We start from the raw sequence: 19,761 nt of genomic DNA on the forward strand, positions 1-19,761 counted from the left end.
ATTTTACTTTACATGTGAGTCATGTGAATCCTGTTACACACATATAATAAAAAAATATAAACATTTAAAAAGTTTTATTTTATTTTTATTTTTCTTAAAAACCGTCTCAGTCACGTGACGACGCATTTGGGGTCAAAGTTCGTGTCGATGATCTCAGCTGATGCTGTTTCGGTTAGCTAATGGCTGAATTAGACATCGGGAATCATTGCCAGGTTGATTCCTGCAATCTGAAAGGTCCGTTGTATGTTTGTGTGAAGCACAGTAAATAAAGATGTTGGGGTGCGACTTTATTCTGCTGTTTTAATTATTATGAAAACGCCAATCGTCTTTTTTTTTTTAGCATGCTTAGCCTGTGCGCTAACGCTTGTTAGCGTTGGTTCCCTCGGATAAAACTCAATTTATTATCAAGCATTCTTCTCTAAAACTACAAACTCCCACAAGGAAATTCAACTCGGTCTTTAAATGAGTTATGGCAGTTGTACTCTTAATGTTATGTAAATATAAGTAACGTGAATGAAGCTGATTGAAAGTGTCAGACTAGTTTAATGAGCTACTTTGGGGCAAATTGTTAGATTTCATCGTTTGAACTGGACAAGTGTACTTATGGTCCTTGTTCACAACATATTTAACACGTTCTCCGTGTTCTTCTCACAGACTTTCTGCCATTTGTTTGTGATTCCTGCGGTGGTGTTTTCTGGTAAGACTTCAAGTCAGGTTTTTTTCTTATGTGCATCTGTTAGCGTGTTGTTACGAATACTGTAATATATATGTAATATATATTTTACATATATATATATATATATATATATATATATATATATATATATATATATAGAGAGAGAGATAGATATAGATATATAAATGATATTTGAATAGTGTTGTTTTAATGTCGTTAACTGACCCCACACTAAGTGTTAAATCCCTTTTTGTGTTCTAGTCGCTGTTGCTTTTTTTGTATTGAAGTGGACCAAACTGAAATAGTCTTCTGTCTATAAAGTTACATAAATAAGAAATACTTATAAAAACACCTCAGAGGCCTCTGAGGGTATATACCCCCCAGGGTATTTTAGCATTATCTGGATTCACTCACCTTAACATTGATAGTCAGGTAAAGAGGTCACACAAAGCTGGTTATCATTTGCTCTGGTAACCCAGGGTTTCCTCTGAAACGTAACTGGTCAGATGATCTTTACAATCGCAAATATGCTCAGCAGAACAGGTGATTTTATAAAGGAAGTTGACTCTATATACATGGGAAAATATAAAAACATCTACACACCTACAGTCGGTGTGAGAGGAGAATTACTGTTGAGTACAGTATTTAAAATGTGCACTTTGGTCAGTAAGACGGGAGAAGAGCTACCATTTTAATACAGTCTTGTCTATTTAAATCCAGGAAAGTAAACTTGGTTAAAATGCTGTGTGACCAGACTCATTATAACAACTCTTCCTTTAAGACACAGGAGAATCAGGTGGATTATAATTGGGTATTTCATTAAGTTAATGCTTAAAGGATAATTTTAGTTTTTATTCTCTTAGCTGCAGCCTTGGTAGTGTTTGATGGGCTGAGTAAAGAGTAAAGATTAAATATAAAATTAGAATTCAAAGGTCAGTTTAGTCTAGTTGCAAACTCAATAAAAGGTCCAGGAGTACAAAAAGGTGTCCTGTTTTAAGATCATATATTAATTTTTATAGACCAATAAAATTGTTGTAAAATTGTTTGCAGCCAAAAGGAGAAAAAAAAAACAAGGAATAAAGTTGGTACTAAGATTACAAGGAAACAAAAAGATATTAGACGCTATTGAAAAACTTTAGACCCTCCCACTGTCTGCGCACTCATGTCAGAGGGATTTTCCAAGATTGGTGACGCTGTTTTTCAGGGAAAGTTCATACCTGTTGTTCTCTTATCTGGAATATAACCTGCTGCAGAGCAGATTAGGTTCTTAACATAGGTTACCATGACAATAAACTCTGGTAAAAACATAACCAGCTTCGTAGTACGGAAAACTCAGCCTTATATCTGAAGTTATCTGGTTAAGATAATTCAGGTGAGAATTGTTCATTTTCACCTCAGATAAACACATTTTTGTTCCTTTCAGTCTCGAGCACAGAAGCAGAGATGGACACTCATGTTCAAAGGTATCCTGAGCTGTTAAATAAATTAGCTTAATGTCTTTCTCTAATATTATCAGGACAACAAATACATTTCTCTTTATGACTGAAGCCTTTCTTCACTCTAACTATCTTTCTTTTCTTTTTAGGAGTCAGTAAAAAGGGAATCCGGGACAGCGGGTGGAACTACAAGTTATCCGTGCTCATTTGAAGACTGCAAGGGAAAAGAATTGTTACCAGTCATATGTCCGCAGTGTGAAAAACATTTCTGTTTGGCGTAGGTTACCGACTTTAATGAACTTTTTAATAAGGCGGTGGCTCTTGAGCGTTTTCTGATCCTGGTCATGGCAGAAAAAGTTTAAACCTCCGATCGCATAATTTTTATCAATTCAGCACTAACTAGAACTAATAAACTGACTGTTTTGTCTTTATAGCCACCGACATCAAGATGATCACAAGTGTGAGAAGCTGGAAGTCCAAAAGCCTCGAATGCAAGCCACCAAAGAGCTGGTGCAGAAGATTGTAGGTTAGTTAATGTAGTCCGGAGTTTCTTCTGTCATTCCTCTTTTGTCCACATGGGATCAGTATTAAACAACTGCCTTCACTCTTGTGTGCCTGTTCCCTTTGACCTGTTAACCTGGATTTTGTTTTCCTTTGTGTCTGGCGGCCGCTCAGAGTCAAAAGATGGATCCAAAAGTAAAGGGCGCAGAGGAGCAAAGAACAGTGCAACCGCAGCAAAGGTGGCACTGATGAAGCTGAAGTTGCATGCTGCAGGAGACAAGGGGCTGCCGCAGGTAAAATCCCAACTGTCGATACTTTTATTTTGACACTTTACTGTCTGCTCAGTTTCTTGTGTATACATTACTGCATGTTAAACATCTCTTGTCATCCACCTGCCATTATTCAATTTCTTTTATTTGTACTTTCTAGACAGAGAGAACCTACTTTCAGGTGTATCTTCCTAAAGAATTTAAAGACTCCAGCAAGCCCATGTTCTTCTGTTCCAAATGGAGCGTGGGGAAAGTGGTGGATTATGCAGCCTCTTTGGCTGGCCTCAAGAACAACAATAACGTGCTGACAGCTAAGGTAAGAGAACAGAGGGGTGTACTACAAATAGCAATATTGATGGGTTAGTGAAGTATGTTGAGCTTAAAGTCGGCGTTGTCTGTGCCACAACATCCCAAAAGGTTGATTCTGTTCATCTGGATGTAGCGTTTCAGTGGGAGAAACATTTCGACACTCATCCAAGTGACTCATTCAGTCTCAGCTGACTGCAGGCTTCCCCAAACTTATAAACAGTGCCTTTGCACAATGACTGAAACTAGCACCACTGAATGAACAATGGTGGCTGTCTTTTTACCACCGTAGGTTACTGTAGCAACAAATGCTTTGGTATTTGTTACGTTAATACTGTAAGGTGTCTATAGGCAAGTGCTGTTTGTGTATACACACATTAGAGCATAACTTTTTACTATTCTCTAAGTGAGAAGGAATACATTATGAAACCCGTTCGACCATACCTTAGTAACACTACTTAAGCAAGCCCTGCAGTAAAGCTACAGTAGCCCAAAATGTGCTGCGTGGTGACAGGCAATTTATTTTTCATACCATCCCAGGAATTTAGCTGATGATACAGCAAATAAATGTTTGTCCTGGAATTGTGTGTAATAGAAGCCACATTAGAAAATTGATTGGTCTGTTTGTAAGCCATTTATCACTCAAAATATTAAATCACTGAAATTAATGTCACTTTGATAAATAGATTTCACAGTCCCCTTCATTAGACTGTTGGGAATAGACAGCAACATAAGAGCACGCTGAGTGGGGAGAATAAATATATTACCAAAATATTAACGATTTTCTGCAGCATTCCCGTCTTGCCTTATTTGCTAAACCTATCACTGTTTGTTTTTTCTCTTACACACGCTTTTGCTTTCAGAGTTGCTTTAATTCTTCATGGTATAGATTCAACAGGTCTGCGTGCCTAAACGCATTGAGTTGTTGGACATTGTACCCACCACAGTTACAGTTTTATATCTAGACAAAGCTGTGTAGCAGCATGCACATCTCTTAACAGTATCCTCTTCTCTTTAATTGCAGAAGCTGCGGTTATGTCATCCTCAGACAGGCGAGGCTTTTCAGATGGATGACATCCTGCTCTCTCTGTTGGCTCACCCAGAAACTCCTCTGTATAATGGGGGAAATGTCATTCTGGAGTATCTGGACAATGAGTGCACAGGCCTGAATGATATTTCTGACTATATCACACAGAACTGACCAGACACTGTGAATAATTTCTGTGTGCAGTTTGTATTTATGCAAATAAGTTGCCATTTTATAAATGTTGCTTTGGGTTTTACTTTCAAGCTGAAAAGAGAGCATTATGGAGTTGTGCAGTTAATCAAGTACACCATCTCTATAATGATGCTGTGGTAAATAGAAGTAAACACAACCTAGGTGGGACTTGAACCCACAATCCCCAGCTCCGGAGGCTGATGCCTTATCCATTAGGCCACTGGGTCCTTTTGTGAGCTCTTTTGTTAGCCAGCTTCATCACTTTTAAAACAATGCTGTATTTTTAAGGCACTTAAAGGCACTTAAACTTACTGTTCTGAGAAGCAGAAGTTAAAACAAGAACAAGCAGCTAAGTTTCCTGAGTGTGCGTTACATATGCAAAATCGTACAGCTTTTAACCCTCCTGTCCACATCTCAAATATTTTAGAGACTAAAGAGAAAGATGGAAAAGTGTCATTCACACAATCACTGGCCTCAATTTTCTTGTGTCTTTAATTTTTTAAGTCACATATATCAAAAATCCAGACTCTCACTCTTCGTTAGTAGGGTTTTCCACCTAGACATTCTCTTTGCTCAGCATTCAGTTTGTGGGACTCTAGCAGGCTATGAGGCCCTGAAGTTACTATTGTATGTAAGAACTATCAAACAGAAACAGAACTTGTTTTCCCAGTACCCAAACGCTCAGTGGTTTTATCTTCAGTGATATTTAGGCTTAAATGAGCCTTTGTCACAGTATGCAACTTCAACTGTTTTTGTGGGAACACATTAAATGATGTAAGAAGTAGCAGCACCAAAGATTTAGCTGGTCATTAACTTAAACTTATCTTGAACTTCTGCAAACTTCACAACCACAGTTATCACACTTTAATTGCAGCTATCTTACAAGTGACCCAGGTGGGACTTGAACACTCAATCCCCAGCTCTGGAGACTAATGCCTTGTCCATTAGGCCACTGGACCAGTTTGTTAGCCACTTTCATCACTTTTAAAACAGTGCTATGAAATCTATGATATATATTTTGTTTTAAAAATCCCATTAAATATAGATATGGCAAATTAAACAACATGTAATAGACAGCATAAAATACATAAAACCAAGTCTAAAAGGCTTTAAAAGAGGTGGTTACTGCCTTATCACCAAAGCCAGTTTTTTCCAGAGCTAAGGGGCCTTGATGACAACACCCTCAAATGTCAAATCATCTTTTTTTGCTTTGTAGCACGGAGGGTGGAGTAGGGGGGATCTTAAATGTAATTATAAACAGGTAGCACGTGTACGTGAGATAGCAGGACTGAGATGATGTTCACTGCTTAGTGCTAAACAAAAGTACTCATCCTTTTTTTAATAGCTGATGAAACCACAAATATACTATAGAAACTCTGGAGTATGCAGAATGAAAGTAGTACAAAATAAAAGTGACTTTTTCTGTGTGATGTTCAGAGTAACATATGGATGAATAATTATTTATATTTGACATATGTATAATACTTGAGTATTTTAAGGTGTTAATTGACTGCTTCGATTAACGGAAGAGAAGAAAGGTCTATAAAACAAAACAACACAAAACAAAACAAGTTTAGTTTCTAAATACACAGTAACCTGGGGAGCCCACCCCCCGATATAGCACTGGCCAATCTTATTAGTCATATTTATATTGATGGATTATTTCAGCCAATGACAAGGGACCACAAGCAAGCGTGGGCGGGTTCCTTTAGCAAGGCGTATAAAAGAAAGGGGGCTGGGTTTTACCAGTACAGTAGAGTCCGTTGTTTTGATGAGAATAGATGTCTTTGCAATAGTCGACGATTTGTAGCAACCGTAACCAGATTATATATATTTTCACGACGTTAGGTAGCTCGTTGCTGCTTTTCTGATCGAGTCGCTCTGAAAAAGGCGGCTTGATCTCGCTAATAACGGTCGCTTTGTAAATTAGGTCGGAAGGGATGCCGCTGCAGACAGACTCCGACGGACGCCAAGAGTCTTTGGATGTAATCTCATCGCACTTAATCGGCAAGAGCAGCTTTTCTATAAACTTAAAAAGCCTCAGAATAACTCATTCTCGACCGAGTGTTTGTGTAAGATGCTTAAGCTCGAGTGCGAACTAAAGGCTGGTCTGTGAAGTGAAGACAGGAGCGCAATTGTCAGTAAGCTAACTTAGCTACCGTTAGCTGGTCACCCACAGAGCGCGGTTCGGTTATCTTCAGCACCCTGCTGGTCACAGAGGGGCGAGTATCGACCGAGACAGCTCACTGCTCGATTTTGGACCGTCTGTTTTCGGCCAGTGTCGAAAATTACTGCCTGGTAAGTGATTTATATGGGAACCAGGAAGACGGCTTGTCAACTAAATGTAGAGCAGAGTGGGGGAGGGGCAGCTGCTTCTGTTTTGATCTGCAAGTTGTCCTCGAGGGGCGCTGCAGCCCCCTCTCTGCTAAATAACACCATTGTTTATCTGCTTGTCGCTGATTTGTAACTCGCTGTGTAATGACTTTATAAGGCGGGCACTGTGCAGGCATGTTAAAACTCCAAGTTATCGTTTCCTTAAGAGACCTGTTGTGAATGCAAGCTAAACAGCATGTGTATGTTTATCTTTATGGTTCTTGCAGACTACAATGAAGCTGTTGGAAAACTCCAGCTTTGAAGCTCTCAGCTCCCGGCTGTGTGTTGAAACAGGGGAGTCCCGCATACTTGGCAGGTAAGACTTCCATTTCTACTCCCCCCCCCCCCCCCCCCCCATTTAGAATGATCAGTGAAATGAGTAGATGCAACCAAAGAATGTAGGAATTCAGAGGATATAAAAAATGCATAAACTATAAAGTCCTCAGTATGGTGGTGTAAGTGTGTTTCACATGATCTGGGTTAGGTGTGCTGGCGACTCACGGGTTAAAAAAATGGCACAGGGTCTGTTTGTTTGTGGACATGTAGGCAACAATTCAGACAGGTGACTGGTCCCTTGAGAACGTTTTGGGTATTAACTGAATTTTTTTTAGGTCTTTCTGCTGCACTTGAATGCCACACAAACTTCAGTTGCAGTGCTTGTAGTTTCTGCATATTTAAGACGTGCTACCTTAGCTCACCTGATTGTGATGCATGCAGAGTTTATTTCACAAGATGAGTAACAAATTCTTCTGTTCCAGAAGTGCAGGTTTTACGAGGTTGCACTTCTAAAGTTGAACCACTAAACTTTGCAGGCTTGCAGTGTAAGCAAAAGTTTTCCTCATACAGGAGAGATCTACCACTGATGTCATGAAAATGAGTGGTAGATGGTGCGAGAGGTGCGGCTGGCTCACAGTTCATGTACACTCCTCATAAGCGGGGTAGTAGAGCAAACAGCCACCTGGGTGTTATGCAACATCATGGTAACTCTTTACCTCTGACGGCCTAAACTCAGAGCCTGCAGTGAAGGTTAATTTATAACTGACAGCTCTTGCTGTCAGCTTGGGAAACTGTAAGATATATCGGCGTGTTGTCGATTATGCAAAGCCTCCAGCGGGGCCCGAGGATACGGTGACAGTGTGGTTACATAAAGAGCAGTGGGCTGTGTGTGGAGTTATGCAGCTCGGTCTGCTGTTCTGTCTTTCTGGGGTGTGTGGGCGGTGGTTGTGACCTCGAGTGACGCAGATCACGGTGTCCTCTCACAGCGCGCTGTGGTTATTTCTGAGACTGTTGTGAAGTGTTTTTAGCAGATGTATACATGCACACATACACTACATAGTATCAGGACGGTGCTGGTGAAGCAGCTGCAAAGGCTGCTTAGTGGATTTGGAGACAGCTCATCATAGCAGACTTTAGCTGAGAATTAACTGAACAGGCTTCCAGCGCGGATTATGGTATTTTCATGCAGGCAAGAAAAATAAAATAAAACCGTAGTCAATTTATTCAGAGGGTGCATAAATTACCTGAAAGAAGGCAGCTGGTGTTCTGTGTGAAGATTGTGTGCTTCCTACTGAAAACAGGAAAGTAAGGCAGTAAATAAGTAGGCCTGAATTGGTAATACAGTAATAAATACAGTAATAATGAAATGTATATATGTCTTTACTCTTTTCTACTCTGAGCACTCAAAGTGCTCTATACAAGATGTGAAATTCACCTATTTACACACACATTAATAGAAAACACTAAATTCAAGCGCTTTCTATCTGAGGTTAGATAACATTCGCACAAAGATCAACGCATCAGGGTGATCTCTTTAACTGTTATACCTCTGGTCTCTACTGGAGTAATAATGGGTTTGTGTTTTTCATGAGTTTTTACTTGAATTCAGGTGAGATTCAGCTACGTTTTCAAAGTGTGCTTATTTGCTTTGGGTTGGTTTTTATTTCAGTGAACTGAAATGTTTCTTTATGCCTAGTTTTAAGTTTAGTTAAGTTATTTGGTGTGTGTGTGTGTGTGTGTGTGTGTGTGTGTGTGTGTGTGTGTGTGTGTGTGAGATACCAGGGCAGTTATTTCCACCATGATGTCCTCTGATGTCCCTATAATTAGCCTTGTCAGCCTTGGCGAGGGTCTTAGCACTCAAGTGTATCCTCCAAGTGACACAACCTTTGCTCTTGTATAACCTCTTGGTGAGAGGGTGCAAAATAAACAACTGCACAGCAGTCTGCTGCTCTGCTCTCATATATCTCAGCAGCATGTGACCTAGAAACATGAAAGAGCACGCAGGAAACGTTAGCCACGACTTGTCAGGCACTCCTGCAGATATGGCTCGGTGAAAGGAACAGGCTGTCTTGTTGAACGTGTAATAGCTTGTAGATATTTAGAGTTAAGTTATGTGTTGATAGTTATTAATTCCCAACTATCCTAAAACAAACGTACCTACATTGCAGTTTAATGAAAAAACAGAAAAGGTGTTTGTGTATTTGGCATTAAAGGCGGTGATCATGGAGAACACATTTGATAGAAATCAGAGTTTTCAGGTTGTTTTGGCTTCTTGATGAACAGATCCAGAACATATTACACACAGATGAATGAAACAGATCAATAAAGCTTTCTGTCATTACACTACTGATTTTGATTTGGCCTTGGTTAAACCCTTTTTGGTTGGGTGCCAGTAATTTCTCTATGTAAAGAAAGTCTTTATCAAAGGTTTCTTGGAACAACATTTGTTTGTGTTCATTAATTTAATTTGGGGGGGGGGTGTTAAAATGAATTTCATCAAAATGTCCTGGAGTGGCCCATCTGTTATGCAATCATGTGTTTAATCCTGCTGGGATATTAAAATAGTTTCCAGTGATTCGGCCGCACCCTCCCATCATCATGTTTACATCATCCAGCTCTTAAATGTTTTTGGCCGCTTTCTGCCCCGCAGGATCGAGAGCTACTCCTGCAAGATGGCAGGAGACGATAAACACATGTTCAAGCAGTTCTGCCAGGAGGGGGAGCCGCATGTCCTGGAGGCCCTCTCCCCTCCTCAGTCCACCAGCGCCACCAGCCCTTCACAGTGAGTACTGCAGGCCAGGTTCAGCATGTTTGGAAGATGAAGAAATTAAATACTTTCTTTGTTTTTAAAAAACAAAACAAAACAAAAAAACAAAGAACAAAAACCATGATGTTCATTTCTGTGCAGGCTGGGAAAAAGCAGCGAGGACGGAGAAAACCCTCTGAGCGACAAGTGTTGCAGGAAGACTCTTTTCTACCTCATCACCACGCTCAACGAATCCTTCAGGCCGGACTATGACTTCAGCGCCGCGCGAGCTCACGAGTTCAGCCGAGAGCCCAGCCTCAACTGGGTCAGGATGCTGTTCCGAAGCGAAACTTGTTCTCTGGAATGAGAAAAAACAATTTGCTTCAAAGATTGCTTTTCTTTTTCTGTCCAGGTGGCTAACGCAGTGAACAGCAGTCTGTTCTCAGCAGTGGGAGAAGAGTTTAACTCTTTGGGACCCGAGCTGTGGAACGCTATCGACCAGGAGATCAACCTGCAGGGCTGTGACATTTACAGGTAGGTGCTGAGATCAGTTAACGCTGCAGCGCGAACCATGTGGTGTGGAATAAATCTGTTTTAAGCTTGAATATCTTTTTCTAGCTACAACCCAGATCTGGACTCGGACCCTTTTGGTGAAGAGGGGAGTCTCTGGTCCTTCAACTACTTCTTCTACAACAAGAAACTGAAGAGGATTGTATTCTTCACATGTCGCTCCGTCAGGTCAGCAGCTACAAGCCTACTGCTCACCTCTACAGACTCTTAACAACTCGCACATCGTGTTTCCCACAGATTTGTGTGTGTGCAGCCAAATTAATTATGAAATGACAACATTAGTAAGTTTCAAACCAGAGCAACAGGATGGCTGTTTCCACTCTGCAGCACAAAACTGTAGAGTCGCAGTACATCTGACTGTTGGTCTCATCAATCAATCAAGCGGAAAAGAGGAAATAAAAGTAAAATGCAAAAATGGTTTGCCAAGCCTTCGTACAGCCAGACAAAGTCAAGTTCAGTATTGGGCAACAGTCAAATCCCTCAACTTGTTCCAGTTAAAATATCCCAGGTTGAATGCACACAGTGACACAAGGGGTCTGATCGTGATAATCTTTCTGCAGCGTCCTGAGCGGTTATGGCCGCGGCAGCCTCGACAATGAGCTGGACATGGAGCTGGATGATGAAGAGGAAATGGATGGCTTCACTGAGGACAGGTGAGACTGCTTATTGAACGCCGAGTTTCCTTTACTGTAATATGTGCTGTGCAGTACTTGTTTTTCTATAAATAAATAAATGTGTCACTTAAATTCTTTTTTTTCTTCTTCCAGCTGCCCCAGAGCTCTGTGTGTGTAACCGCCTCAGCCAAAGAGTGTCCAGGCTTCTCCAGTGTCCATCCCCCCGCCTCTTCCTCGCCATCTATTTGCTGCCTTGTCCAAAGCCATTTTCCACCTTCAGACTAATGCATGTTTGATGCCTTCTCTTGCCGGTGGTAAACTTTGTGTTGTGGCGTGGCAGGGTTTTATTTGTTTTTAGTTAAATACTCCTGTGTCAGCATAAAACTCTTTCATTTCATTTTCCAGTATTTTGTTGTTTTTTGTTTTCCGGGATCCTGAGCTCTGAGCCCATACAGCCACATATGGACTTCTCCACTCCTGCCACATTTCCAAAGAGACCACTTCAGACACTTAAGAAAGAGGTCGTCTTGTTGTGGACAAGTGGCTCAAAAAGACTGAAAGCAAGTTTCTTGCAGATGATGTCACAGAGAGGAGTCCAGAAACACCAGCATAATTGAAAACTGACGAGGACAAAAAAAACAGCTGGGTCCGTTTAAGACAGGACACACACATACACACAAAAATCCAGCCGAGGCTGCCTGACTGACAAGCTGAGAGCTCTGTTTCCTCATCTGTTGTTGCTTTTTACGTGTGACAGTGACGTTACTGTGAGAACTCTTTTGAAATCTAAAAATGTTGCATTTATTACTGACTGTATTCTTTAAATCTCCACGGCCAAGGAGAATTATACTCCTGGCGTCTGAGTTGCAGCTTAGAAAACATATCAGCTTTTATCAGATAGTTTCACTGTGTTTAAATTTTTTTTTTTTTTTTTTAATTGTCTCCAATTAATCCCTGTTCATTCCTGAATGTGTTGACAGTGTTTTTCTTTGCTCATTACCTCAGTGCAAAGACTTCATTGAAAAGTGAATGTATAGTAGAAAAAACATGCCGCAGAAAATTCTTTTTAGATGAGCTCTTCGTGTTCCTGAAAAGTACTTAGGAGTTGTGCGTCTTTTATCAACTGCCCCGTGCTTTGTTTGATCAGCCAATATATTAAAGATGTGAATAAATTGGTGTTTGTCTTTGAAAAGCAGCGACCTAATGAAAGTTATTATTTTGACTCTGAACTAATTGAAAGTTTAAAACAAACCTTTATTGGAAATAAAACTGATACAGTACAGACATCACCACACAGTATATGATCAGTTCCCTTGCTTTGAGTTTAAGGTAAAAGCTGTAAACCTTGGTGCTGCAGTGTCTGGCGGCCGCACGCTTCATCCACTTCCTGTTTGTGTAAAAAGACCTTGCACCAGAACATATCTCAGAGGCACTCTCAGACCAGGATGGTTTGCAGTCAAGATTCAAGCACCTCATCACTTTTTTTTTTTTTTTTTTTTTTTTTTGGCCACTTGCAGAACTTGTAAAAGGAATACAAGGTTTAAAAGTGACACGTGCATAGATCCGTTAGCAAGTTCAAGGAATTAAAGAAGGTCAAAATCACAGGGAGACTCTCAGATTGAAATGCACGGTCCTCCAAGATGCCCAGAACAGGTTGGTTAAGGCAGAGGATCAACTTATACCTAAACAGCCAAAATATTTCTGCTATTCCTCATAGCCAAGTGGTTCATGAGTAATGACTTCATATAAACATGTGGCACCTCTTTGAAGGTTTATTTAAGAGGACTGAGATGCCAGAAAGGCTGTTAAAAACTAAAAAGCTTATTGGCGGGGGGGCGGGGTTTGCAACATCAGTGATCGTGTGTTAATACAAAACAGGTCTATAAGCAAAATTTAAATAAAGATCATAATGCATTATTTAGGAAAAAATGCAGTTTGAAATACTGTTATTAAAACTGAGCTGTGTACTGAAATAATGCTGCAGGGTTCATTTTCCAGAGGCTAGAGAAGGGAAAATTTATAGTGCGTCGACACCATTTGACTCAACAATATACAAGTACAGGCTCAAGGTCGTTAAAAAATAGGATTTCATACTTTACCACATTTTAATACGGCACCATCAGGTTGTAGTGTGAGAAATACCAATGGTGTAGCTTATGAAACAGAAATTATACATAACAGATCCCCCCCTCCCCCCAAAAGAAAAGTGTTGACCATGAGAACATTATTGCATTATTGTAACAGCTTGGAACCATTCCTTTAACAACACTGCTTGTAATCCCTTTGTGTCCCAACATAGATGAACTTGTATGGCAAAAAAGGACAGCTGCACCATGTATGGACATCCTCGTGGGGTTTATGATACGATATAATGTAACATGATATGATGAGAAGTATGTCATGTCAATGATGATAGTCTGGTGCCGTACTCCAAAATACTTGCTCCTTAAGCTGGTCTCTGTTATTCCTGGTCTCTGTTCAGGAGAAGGACTGGCTTCATTGTGACAGCGTGCCAACACTCCTCTCCAAATTTGTCCTAAAATAAAAAAAAAATAAATAAAAAAAAAATAATAATAATAATGCTGTTCCATCCCAGCGGTGCTGAAGGTAGTCAGGCCATTAACGGCAAAGGAATGGGCTATCTGAGTCCGGCTCTGGAGGTCATCCATTCAAGGCCTTGACATAACCTGAAAAAAAGGAAATCAAAGATGAGAATCAGCAGAACTTTTTCAATGCCTTCAAATGTAATGAGAACCCATGATGGACCATGTGGCCCAAAGCCACAGACTGAATAAAAGATGGGTGTAGCTGCCATGATGTCACACTCTGGTTTGTGCAGCTCTGTTATGAAACTTTGAGTTGAGAGTTTCAGCTGTTGTGACCGTTTTTGAAAGTGAATGTGACATGCAGGTTTAAAATTCTTCAGCAGGGGTTTCACTTTTCAGACCTCAAAGCTGCATCCCTCTTTTATACTGTGTACTCCTGTAGAGCACTCCTAATTTGGAAGAGTCAAAGATACCCATCTGTGTTCACAGCTTTAGACAACTTCAGGTAACTTTAAGAGAAGCCAAATTGGATACATTGCAGAGTTGTCCTTCTTCATGTTTCACAAAGCAGAAAATCGTTCATGTCAGACACTTTCACACAGCTGGAAACACCCTGTGTTGTTTTTGTGTTGGATATTTATGTTCTCACTAACTCCCCCTGTTGTCTTACTGCACTTAATGTGAGCCTGTTTTTACCCTTATACACAAACAGCAGTGGGTCATATTTATTTTTAAAGCAGAACTCTGCCACTGATGGCTGCACAAAGCCTCCTGAGGCCTCAGGGCTTAAAGTAAGTAGATGCAGTGACATCTGGTGGCTCACACGCCTCACAGCCCTGCAGGACAACTTAACACTAATTTTACTGGATAAATGTCCTCATAAGTATGTGGTGTTGGTGTCACTATACTGGAGCACCAAAGCTTGTTGAAAAGTTGTCTGAACATAATATAGAGTTTCAGTTTGTTCCAATAAACATAAAAAACAAACAAGCAAACAAAAAAAAACCCCAAAAAACAAGCAGAAGAAATAAAACAGCCTAGCGATAAAAAACAAAACAAAAAACCTGGAGCAGTAGCTTTTAGGTGCCGTGTTAAATCTGTTAAAGGAGAAAATGAAGATAAAAACACTTTATCTTAGGCTTGTATGGAGATGTGCAGTTTCTGCTTGTTTGGGCCACATCCGTCTCTCAGAAAACAATTACAGATAGAACAACAGAGACAAAAAACATCTGCATTCCCCGTTTTCTTTTATTGCTCACCGCTTTCATTTCTAAAAAACTAATAAGATCAGTTAGAAACATCTGTGTATTAATTGAGATCTGGTTTGCAGCTGGATGAGGGTGGGATTTCATCATCTAACCCCTGCATTAATTAAAAGTCTGCACACCCTGTCACTCTGTATTTCCTGCTTGTGAAGAATGAGCAGATCTCTCTTACCCCTCTCCCGTAAGTGCACAGCAGGACTGTATGTGCCAGGGGTGGTCTTTGATGGAGCTCAGGGTGAGGTATTTAGAGATCTCTGCTGCAGACATACAGTCCTTCATATCCTGCTTATTGGCGAATATCAACACAGCTGCTTTCCGCAGGTCCTGAGGGAGAACACAGAGAACAATGAAAGCACAACCTTAGTCGCTGCCACTTTTTGAACCACAAACTCTAAACAATGCTGGTGGGGGAAAAGGCTGGCCATCGTCCTGCGTTATCATCATATATGGTCATACTAGGAAGAGTTGAGTGTGTTACCTCATGGGCCAGCATCCTGTAGAGCTCCTCTTTAGAGATAGCCAGCCTCTCTCGGTCTGTGCTGTCCACCACCAGAATGATGAACTGGGGAAAAAAAAAAAAAAAAAAGTCCATGCTAAGTGACCTCTTTTCAAAAGGCACAGCAACAAAATGCAACACAGTGGGTGGGCATTTCCGAGGCTGAAACCCTCACAATGGGAAGTGGTGAGTGCTATGCAAATATCCCCTCTTGAATAAGAAAAAGTGTCTCTGTATGACAAAAAGGCCAAAGGCATGTTAATTTGGAAGAGATGTGAGACACACCATCAAAACCAATGACACAGACCACCAGAAGATGACACAGACCAACACGTTATTCAACATGAAAGTGACTCAGAGCACAAACTGTTATGTGACCATTTGACTTTACAATCAAAATATAAATACAAGCTACTCCAGTAACTGTACAGCTACAGTAAAGTCTACAGCATCAGTTTAGCCACTGTTTGATACAAACACACCTGAATGTTACAGTAGTTTAACTCACCTTTCCATAATAATCAGTCACATAATTAATCTCATAGGTTTTCCTTTTTGCATCCTTAATTCCTGGAATTCACATATTTCAATTACTCTTTTAAACCTATCAATATTCACGTTATATTAATGTGAAAGTGAAAAGCAGGTTCTTAGATTTGAATTTTTTTTTTCAAAAAATATACTGAGTTTACTAACAAATACAACCAATCATTAACAACTGATTAATTAATTTACTAGCAGTCTGAGGTTTAAAAAAATATCAATAACTGACCGTCAATATATTCCCAATAAAAGCAGTCAATAAAAATGCTGAATACTGCCTCTTATAATTCCCAGAAACCCCGACATGGGGTGGTTTACATTATGCCAACTCTCGCTTCTCCCACAACCTAGGAACTGCTCCGAATCAGCTATCATCATCACCTTGATCCACCTTGAGGAATGAGGGAAAAGTTGGCTTCTAGAGCAGCTTAGAGCAAGGACACCCAGGTGTATAATCATGTCTTATATCAGGCGACATGATGTATTAATGCTGCACCTCCACATAAAGAACAAAGTTTGCCATCAGGGGAGGAGCTGAAGCTTTGACAGCTTTACCTCCTCCACGCTCACACGTCTTTTTTTGGATCTCTAACACATCACAAAGAGGATATGAGAGAGAGGGAGAGAGAGAGAGACATGCAAGTGAATATGTGAGGAGACATTTTAGGATAATGGAATGCTCCCACAGAAAGCATAGGGAACAATGAGGAATTGAGCTTTGTATTTAAATCATGAAGCAGCCAAAATGGATATAAACCTTTAGTGAATATTGTAAAGAGCGGTCTTTAAGTTCTCATACACATCTGCCTCTGCTGTTTGTCTTTTTACTGTGGCAGCTGACCCCTTTGCTTCTCAGACCGGCTCCTTTGTGAATAGGGTGACCTTTGACTTGGGCGGCCTATGCTGCCATCTGTGCTCCGAGCAAACACCAGCTGCTGTGCTCAGGGAGAAAACTGTGCTCGACAATACATGGCTACTGTCGAGTGTGAAAGACTCTGCAAGGTGTTTCTCACCTCTGTATTGGAGTAGTAGGTGTTCCAGGAGGATCTGAGAGACTCCTGCCCACCTATGTCCCACATTAAAAAGTGGGTGTTCTTCACCACTATTTCTTCCACATTGCTTCCGATGGTGGGAGAAGTATGGACCACCTCGTTCATTAGACTGAATAAAACAGAAATGCAAAGTGGGTTTGTGTTTTTCCAACTTTAAAAGCATTCAGGAAGGATGTCTAAGAAGGTTCAAACTGAAAAAAAAGTACTTACAATTGGTAGAGGATAGTGGTTTTCCCTGCATTATCTAGTCCCACAATGATCACCTTGTGCTCTGGAAAACAAAATTAAAAAAAACAAAACAAACAATCAAAAACAAACTCAGAAATTAATTTGAAAGTATACAGTTTGAAACAGAAACTGGATCCAGCTCACAAAAAGCAATCACACCAAAAAATAAAAACCTCAAAAACTTACTTCCTACCTCATGCCTTCCTGACCTACTTTTCCCAAATAAACAAACAAACCTAGACCTACACTAAACTCTGCTCATTCATATAACAAGCTAGAACATAGAACAACAATGAGGGTTTGAGGCTGGTGCGAGACAGGCAAACATGATGGGCTAAATGCAGAATTGGAGGAACATGTAGATACTAAAATATTTCAGGCCAGTGTTTTAACTTCTTGCCCTTGCGAGGCCTCCGGCTGAGAGGAAGGAAGGAAGTCTGACCAAAGGGCATCGCAGCTCTGAGGGTTTTGATGAACTACATTGGCTTTCCAAACGTTTTACATGTATATTGCTTCCTTTACAAGAAGCAACATTACACAGTTTTTCCTGCATATCTATCTCTATCTCAGATAGATAGATAGATCTATCGATATATAGATAGATCTATCTATCTCTATATCTATCTATCTATCTATATCTATCTATCTATAAATGTTGGCACCCACCAAAGAAATTTTGGTTTTGTTTTGTTAACAACCCCCCCCCCCACCCTTTAAAAAAAAAATGTTTTAATTGATGTCATCTTACACTTACCAAAAAAAAAACAAAAAAAACCAAAAAAACAACAAGACAGGGAAATACTCATCTGTTAACGCAAACTCATGTTGCAATGCATAGCCACGTCCCAAATGCCCATTTTGGGGCAGGAAAAAGTTTAACTATCAACAAAAATCCAAATAGATGTCACCACACAGGGAAAAATACGCGTATGATGTACAGAGAAAGGAAACATTTATTCCTAAAATGCGCTAAAGAATTAAAATTCGGCAAAAATAACACAAAGGGATTCATACACCAAGAAGAATCACTTCTTGTGTCTCCAACCACATCTCTAGTAATACAATTACATGGTGATGATTCAACTCCTAGTCTGAGTCCCAACAATTTCACCCAAACCACACAGCAATCTCCTTAAGTAAGTAAAACTTGACACTGGGAATAGTTTAATCCAGAATTAGGTAACAATGAAAGTAGGTATTTGCCATTCTTAGGGCCAGGCAGTAAGTAAGCAATATAACACATGCTAAAGAGCACAAAAATAATTCCCTATCAGATGACAAATGATGACTGGAATCAAACAGAAAACAAAAATTCTATCTGTAAATATAACCACATCCTTCATTAATGATTTTCACCTCCTATTCCTCATTATTAAGAAAAATAACACTCACTTACAGTAAGGGGAAAAAAGCAGAAAGTTGAAGCTGTACAGTTAATGAATACTTGACATTGCATTGGAGGACATTTGGCAAACCCACATTGAATACTTTAATACAGAGGATCATTTGAGCTTATTTTGGTACTTCTTTCGACATGTATACATTTCTTTACTGTTCCAAGATGCAAGTGATGAGGAAAGGTGTAAACCTTTTGTTTTTTTAATATATATTTTTTGGGTTGAATTGTATTTTTTCGCAAATTCTGTCCTCCATATTTTAAAACTCGAAATTACACGATAATGCTGGTTATCCAGCTTGGTAACCTATCATAAACGGGAGCAAAATACTAGTTAGACTAGTTCCATTGTTATAAGTGGACACCTGGAGCCACAACTGAATAATTATATTTACAGTAAACATCTTTCCAGAAAGTCAAGGAAAAGTTATGTAAGGGCGACGTGTCCTGGACAGTGAGCCAAAGCTGATTGACAACACTGTGAACATACTCCGGTAGGTTCTTAAGGCAATTACATCGGTTGATAAACAGATTAACAGTTACGATGGTGGGTGGCGTCATGCGGGTGGAGAGTAGTACCTTGGTTTACAAGTTAAACAAAGACAGTTCAGATGGCAGGGCTTAAGTAAAAATAAATAAATAAATAAAATAGATGTGTGGGGAGATAATTCTGCCATCTGCTATTGTGGCACCTCAGCTGCCCTCTTCATGCTAACGGGCTAACAGTTCGCCTTATCTTTGAGAAGCCGGCGGGAGATAAGTGAGCTGCAAAAACCGACACCCACCTTGGTTACAAAAGAAGCTCCACAGTTTGGCGAGTATGAGGCCCATTGTTAGGGATAAATGCCGATGTCCGTCCCTCTGTGGATAGAGCGACTTTCTCCACTCTGTGGTCCGCACCGTGCAGTCCGCGGCTGGCTGCTTCTAGCTAACACTAGCTCAAAGAGCTCTGGTCTACAAAACACCTCAGCGACCTTTTCAACGCGAACTCCATCTAAAACATCTAAGCCATGAAGCTAAAACCAGATCTAAAACAATACCGCAACGAGTTATTATTGTGTAGGTGTAAGTAAAGCCTAAAGCCCCCACAAGAAGTACAAATAATCCCTGGGTGTACAGAGCAGCTGTGTAGTCCCCGTGAGTATCTACTCCTCTCTTCTTCTGCTCGTTAGCTGCCAGTTGTCCGGTGAAAAAAAGCAACCCCGACTGCTCAGTTATCTTCCGGTTACGTGATGACGTTTACGCATCG

At 40.3% G+C, this 19,761-nt stretch overlaps 3 protein-coding genes and 1 non-coding gene across 4 annotated transcripts; 2 read left to right on the top strand and 2 right to left on the bottom strand.

Moving 5' to 3' along the window:
- Positions 1–125: 125 nt before the first annotated feature.
- zfand1 (zinc finger, AN1-type domain 1) lies at positions 126–5,837 on the top strand. Its single transcript, XM_084939496.1, has 8 exons — positions 126–234; positions 655–697; positions 2,100–2,139; positions 2,262–2,389; positions 2,547–2,638; positions 2,788–2,906; positions 3,043–3,198; positions 4,213–5,837. Exons 1-8 carry the CDS (start codon positions 180–182, stop codon positions 4,387–4,389), a joined length of 810 nt encoding a protein of 269 aa, XP_084795622.1. The 5' UTR covers positions 126–179; the 3' UTR covers positions 4,390–5,837.
- Positions 4,562–4,634, bottom strand: trnar-ccg (transfer RNA arginine (anticodon CCG)). The gene has a single exon. It is a non-coding gene; the product is annotated as a tRNA-Arg (tRNA).
- Positions 5,838–5,938: 101 nt separating the features above from the next.
- maf1b (MAF1 homolog, negative regulator of RNA polymerase III b) lies at positions 5,939–12,178 on the top strand. Its single transcript, XM_084939498.1, has 8 exons — positions 5,939–6,705; positions 7,008–7,096; positions 9,707–9,838; positions 9,965–10,127; positions 10,215–10,336; positions 10,421–10,540; positions 10,933–11,025; positions 11,140–12,178. The coding sequence occupies exons 2-8, from the start codon at positions 7,014–7,016 to the stop codon at positions 11,162–11,164; spliced, it is 738 nt and encodes a 245-aa protein (XP_084795624.1). The 5' UTR covers positions 5,939–6,705; positions 7,008–7,013; the 3' UTR covers positions 11,165–12,178.
- A 41-nt stretch (positions 12,179–12,219) lies between these two features.
- Positions 12,220–19,729, bottom strand: arl8 (ADP-ribosylation factor-like 8). The gene is made up of 6 exons (XM_084939499.1): positions 19,298–19,729; positions 17,099–17,159; positions 16,850–16,997; positions 15,276–15,359; positions 14,970–15,121; positions 12,220–13,673 (listed from the first exon to the last, which is right to left on the bottom strand). The coding sequence occupies exons 1-6, from the start codon at positions 19,341–19,343 to the stop codon at positions 13,625–13,627; spliced, it is 540 nt and encodes a 179-aa protein (XP_084795625.1). The 5' UTR covers positions 19,344–19,729; the 3' UTR covers positions 12,220–13,624.
- Positions 19,730–19,761: the final 32 nt, after the last annotated feature.

This window comes from Perissodus microlepis, chromosome 9 (assembly GCF_051167445.1).
Source record: "Perissodus microlepis isolate ML-2025 ecotype Zambia chromosome 9, ASM5116744v1, whole genome shotgun sequence".
Classification (NCBI taxonomy): Eukaryota; Metazoa; Chordata; class Actinopteri; order Cichliformes; family Cichlidae; genus Perissodus; species Perissodus microlepis.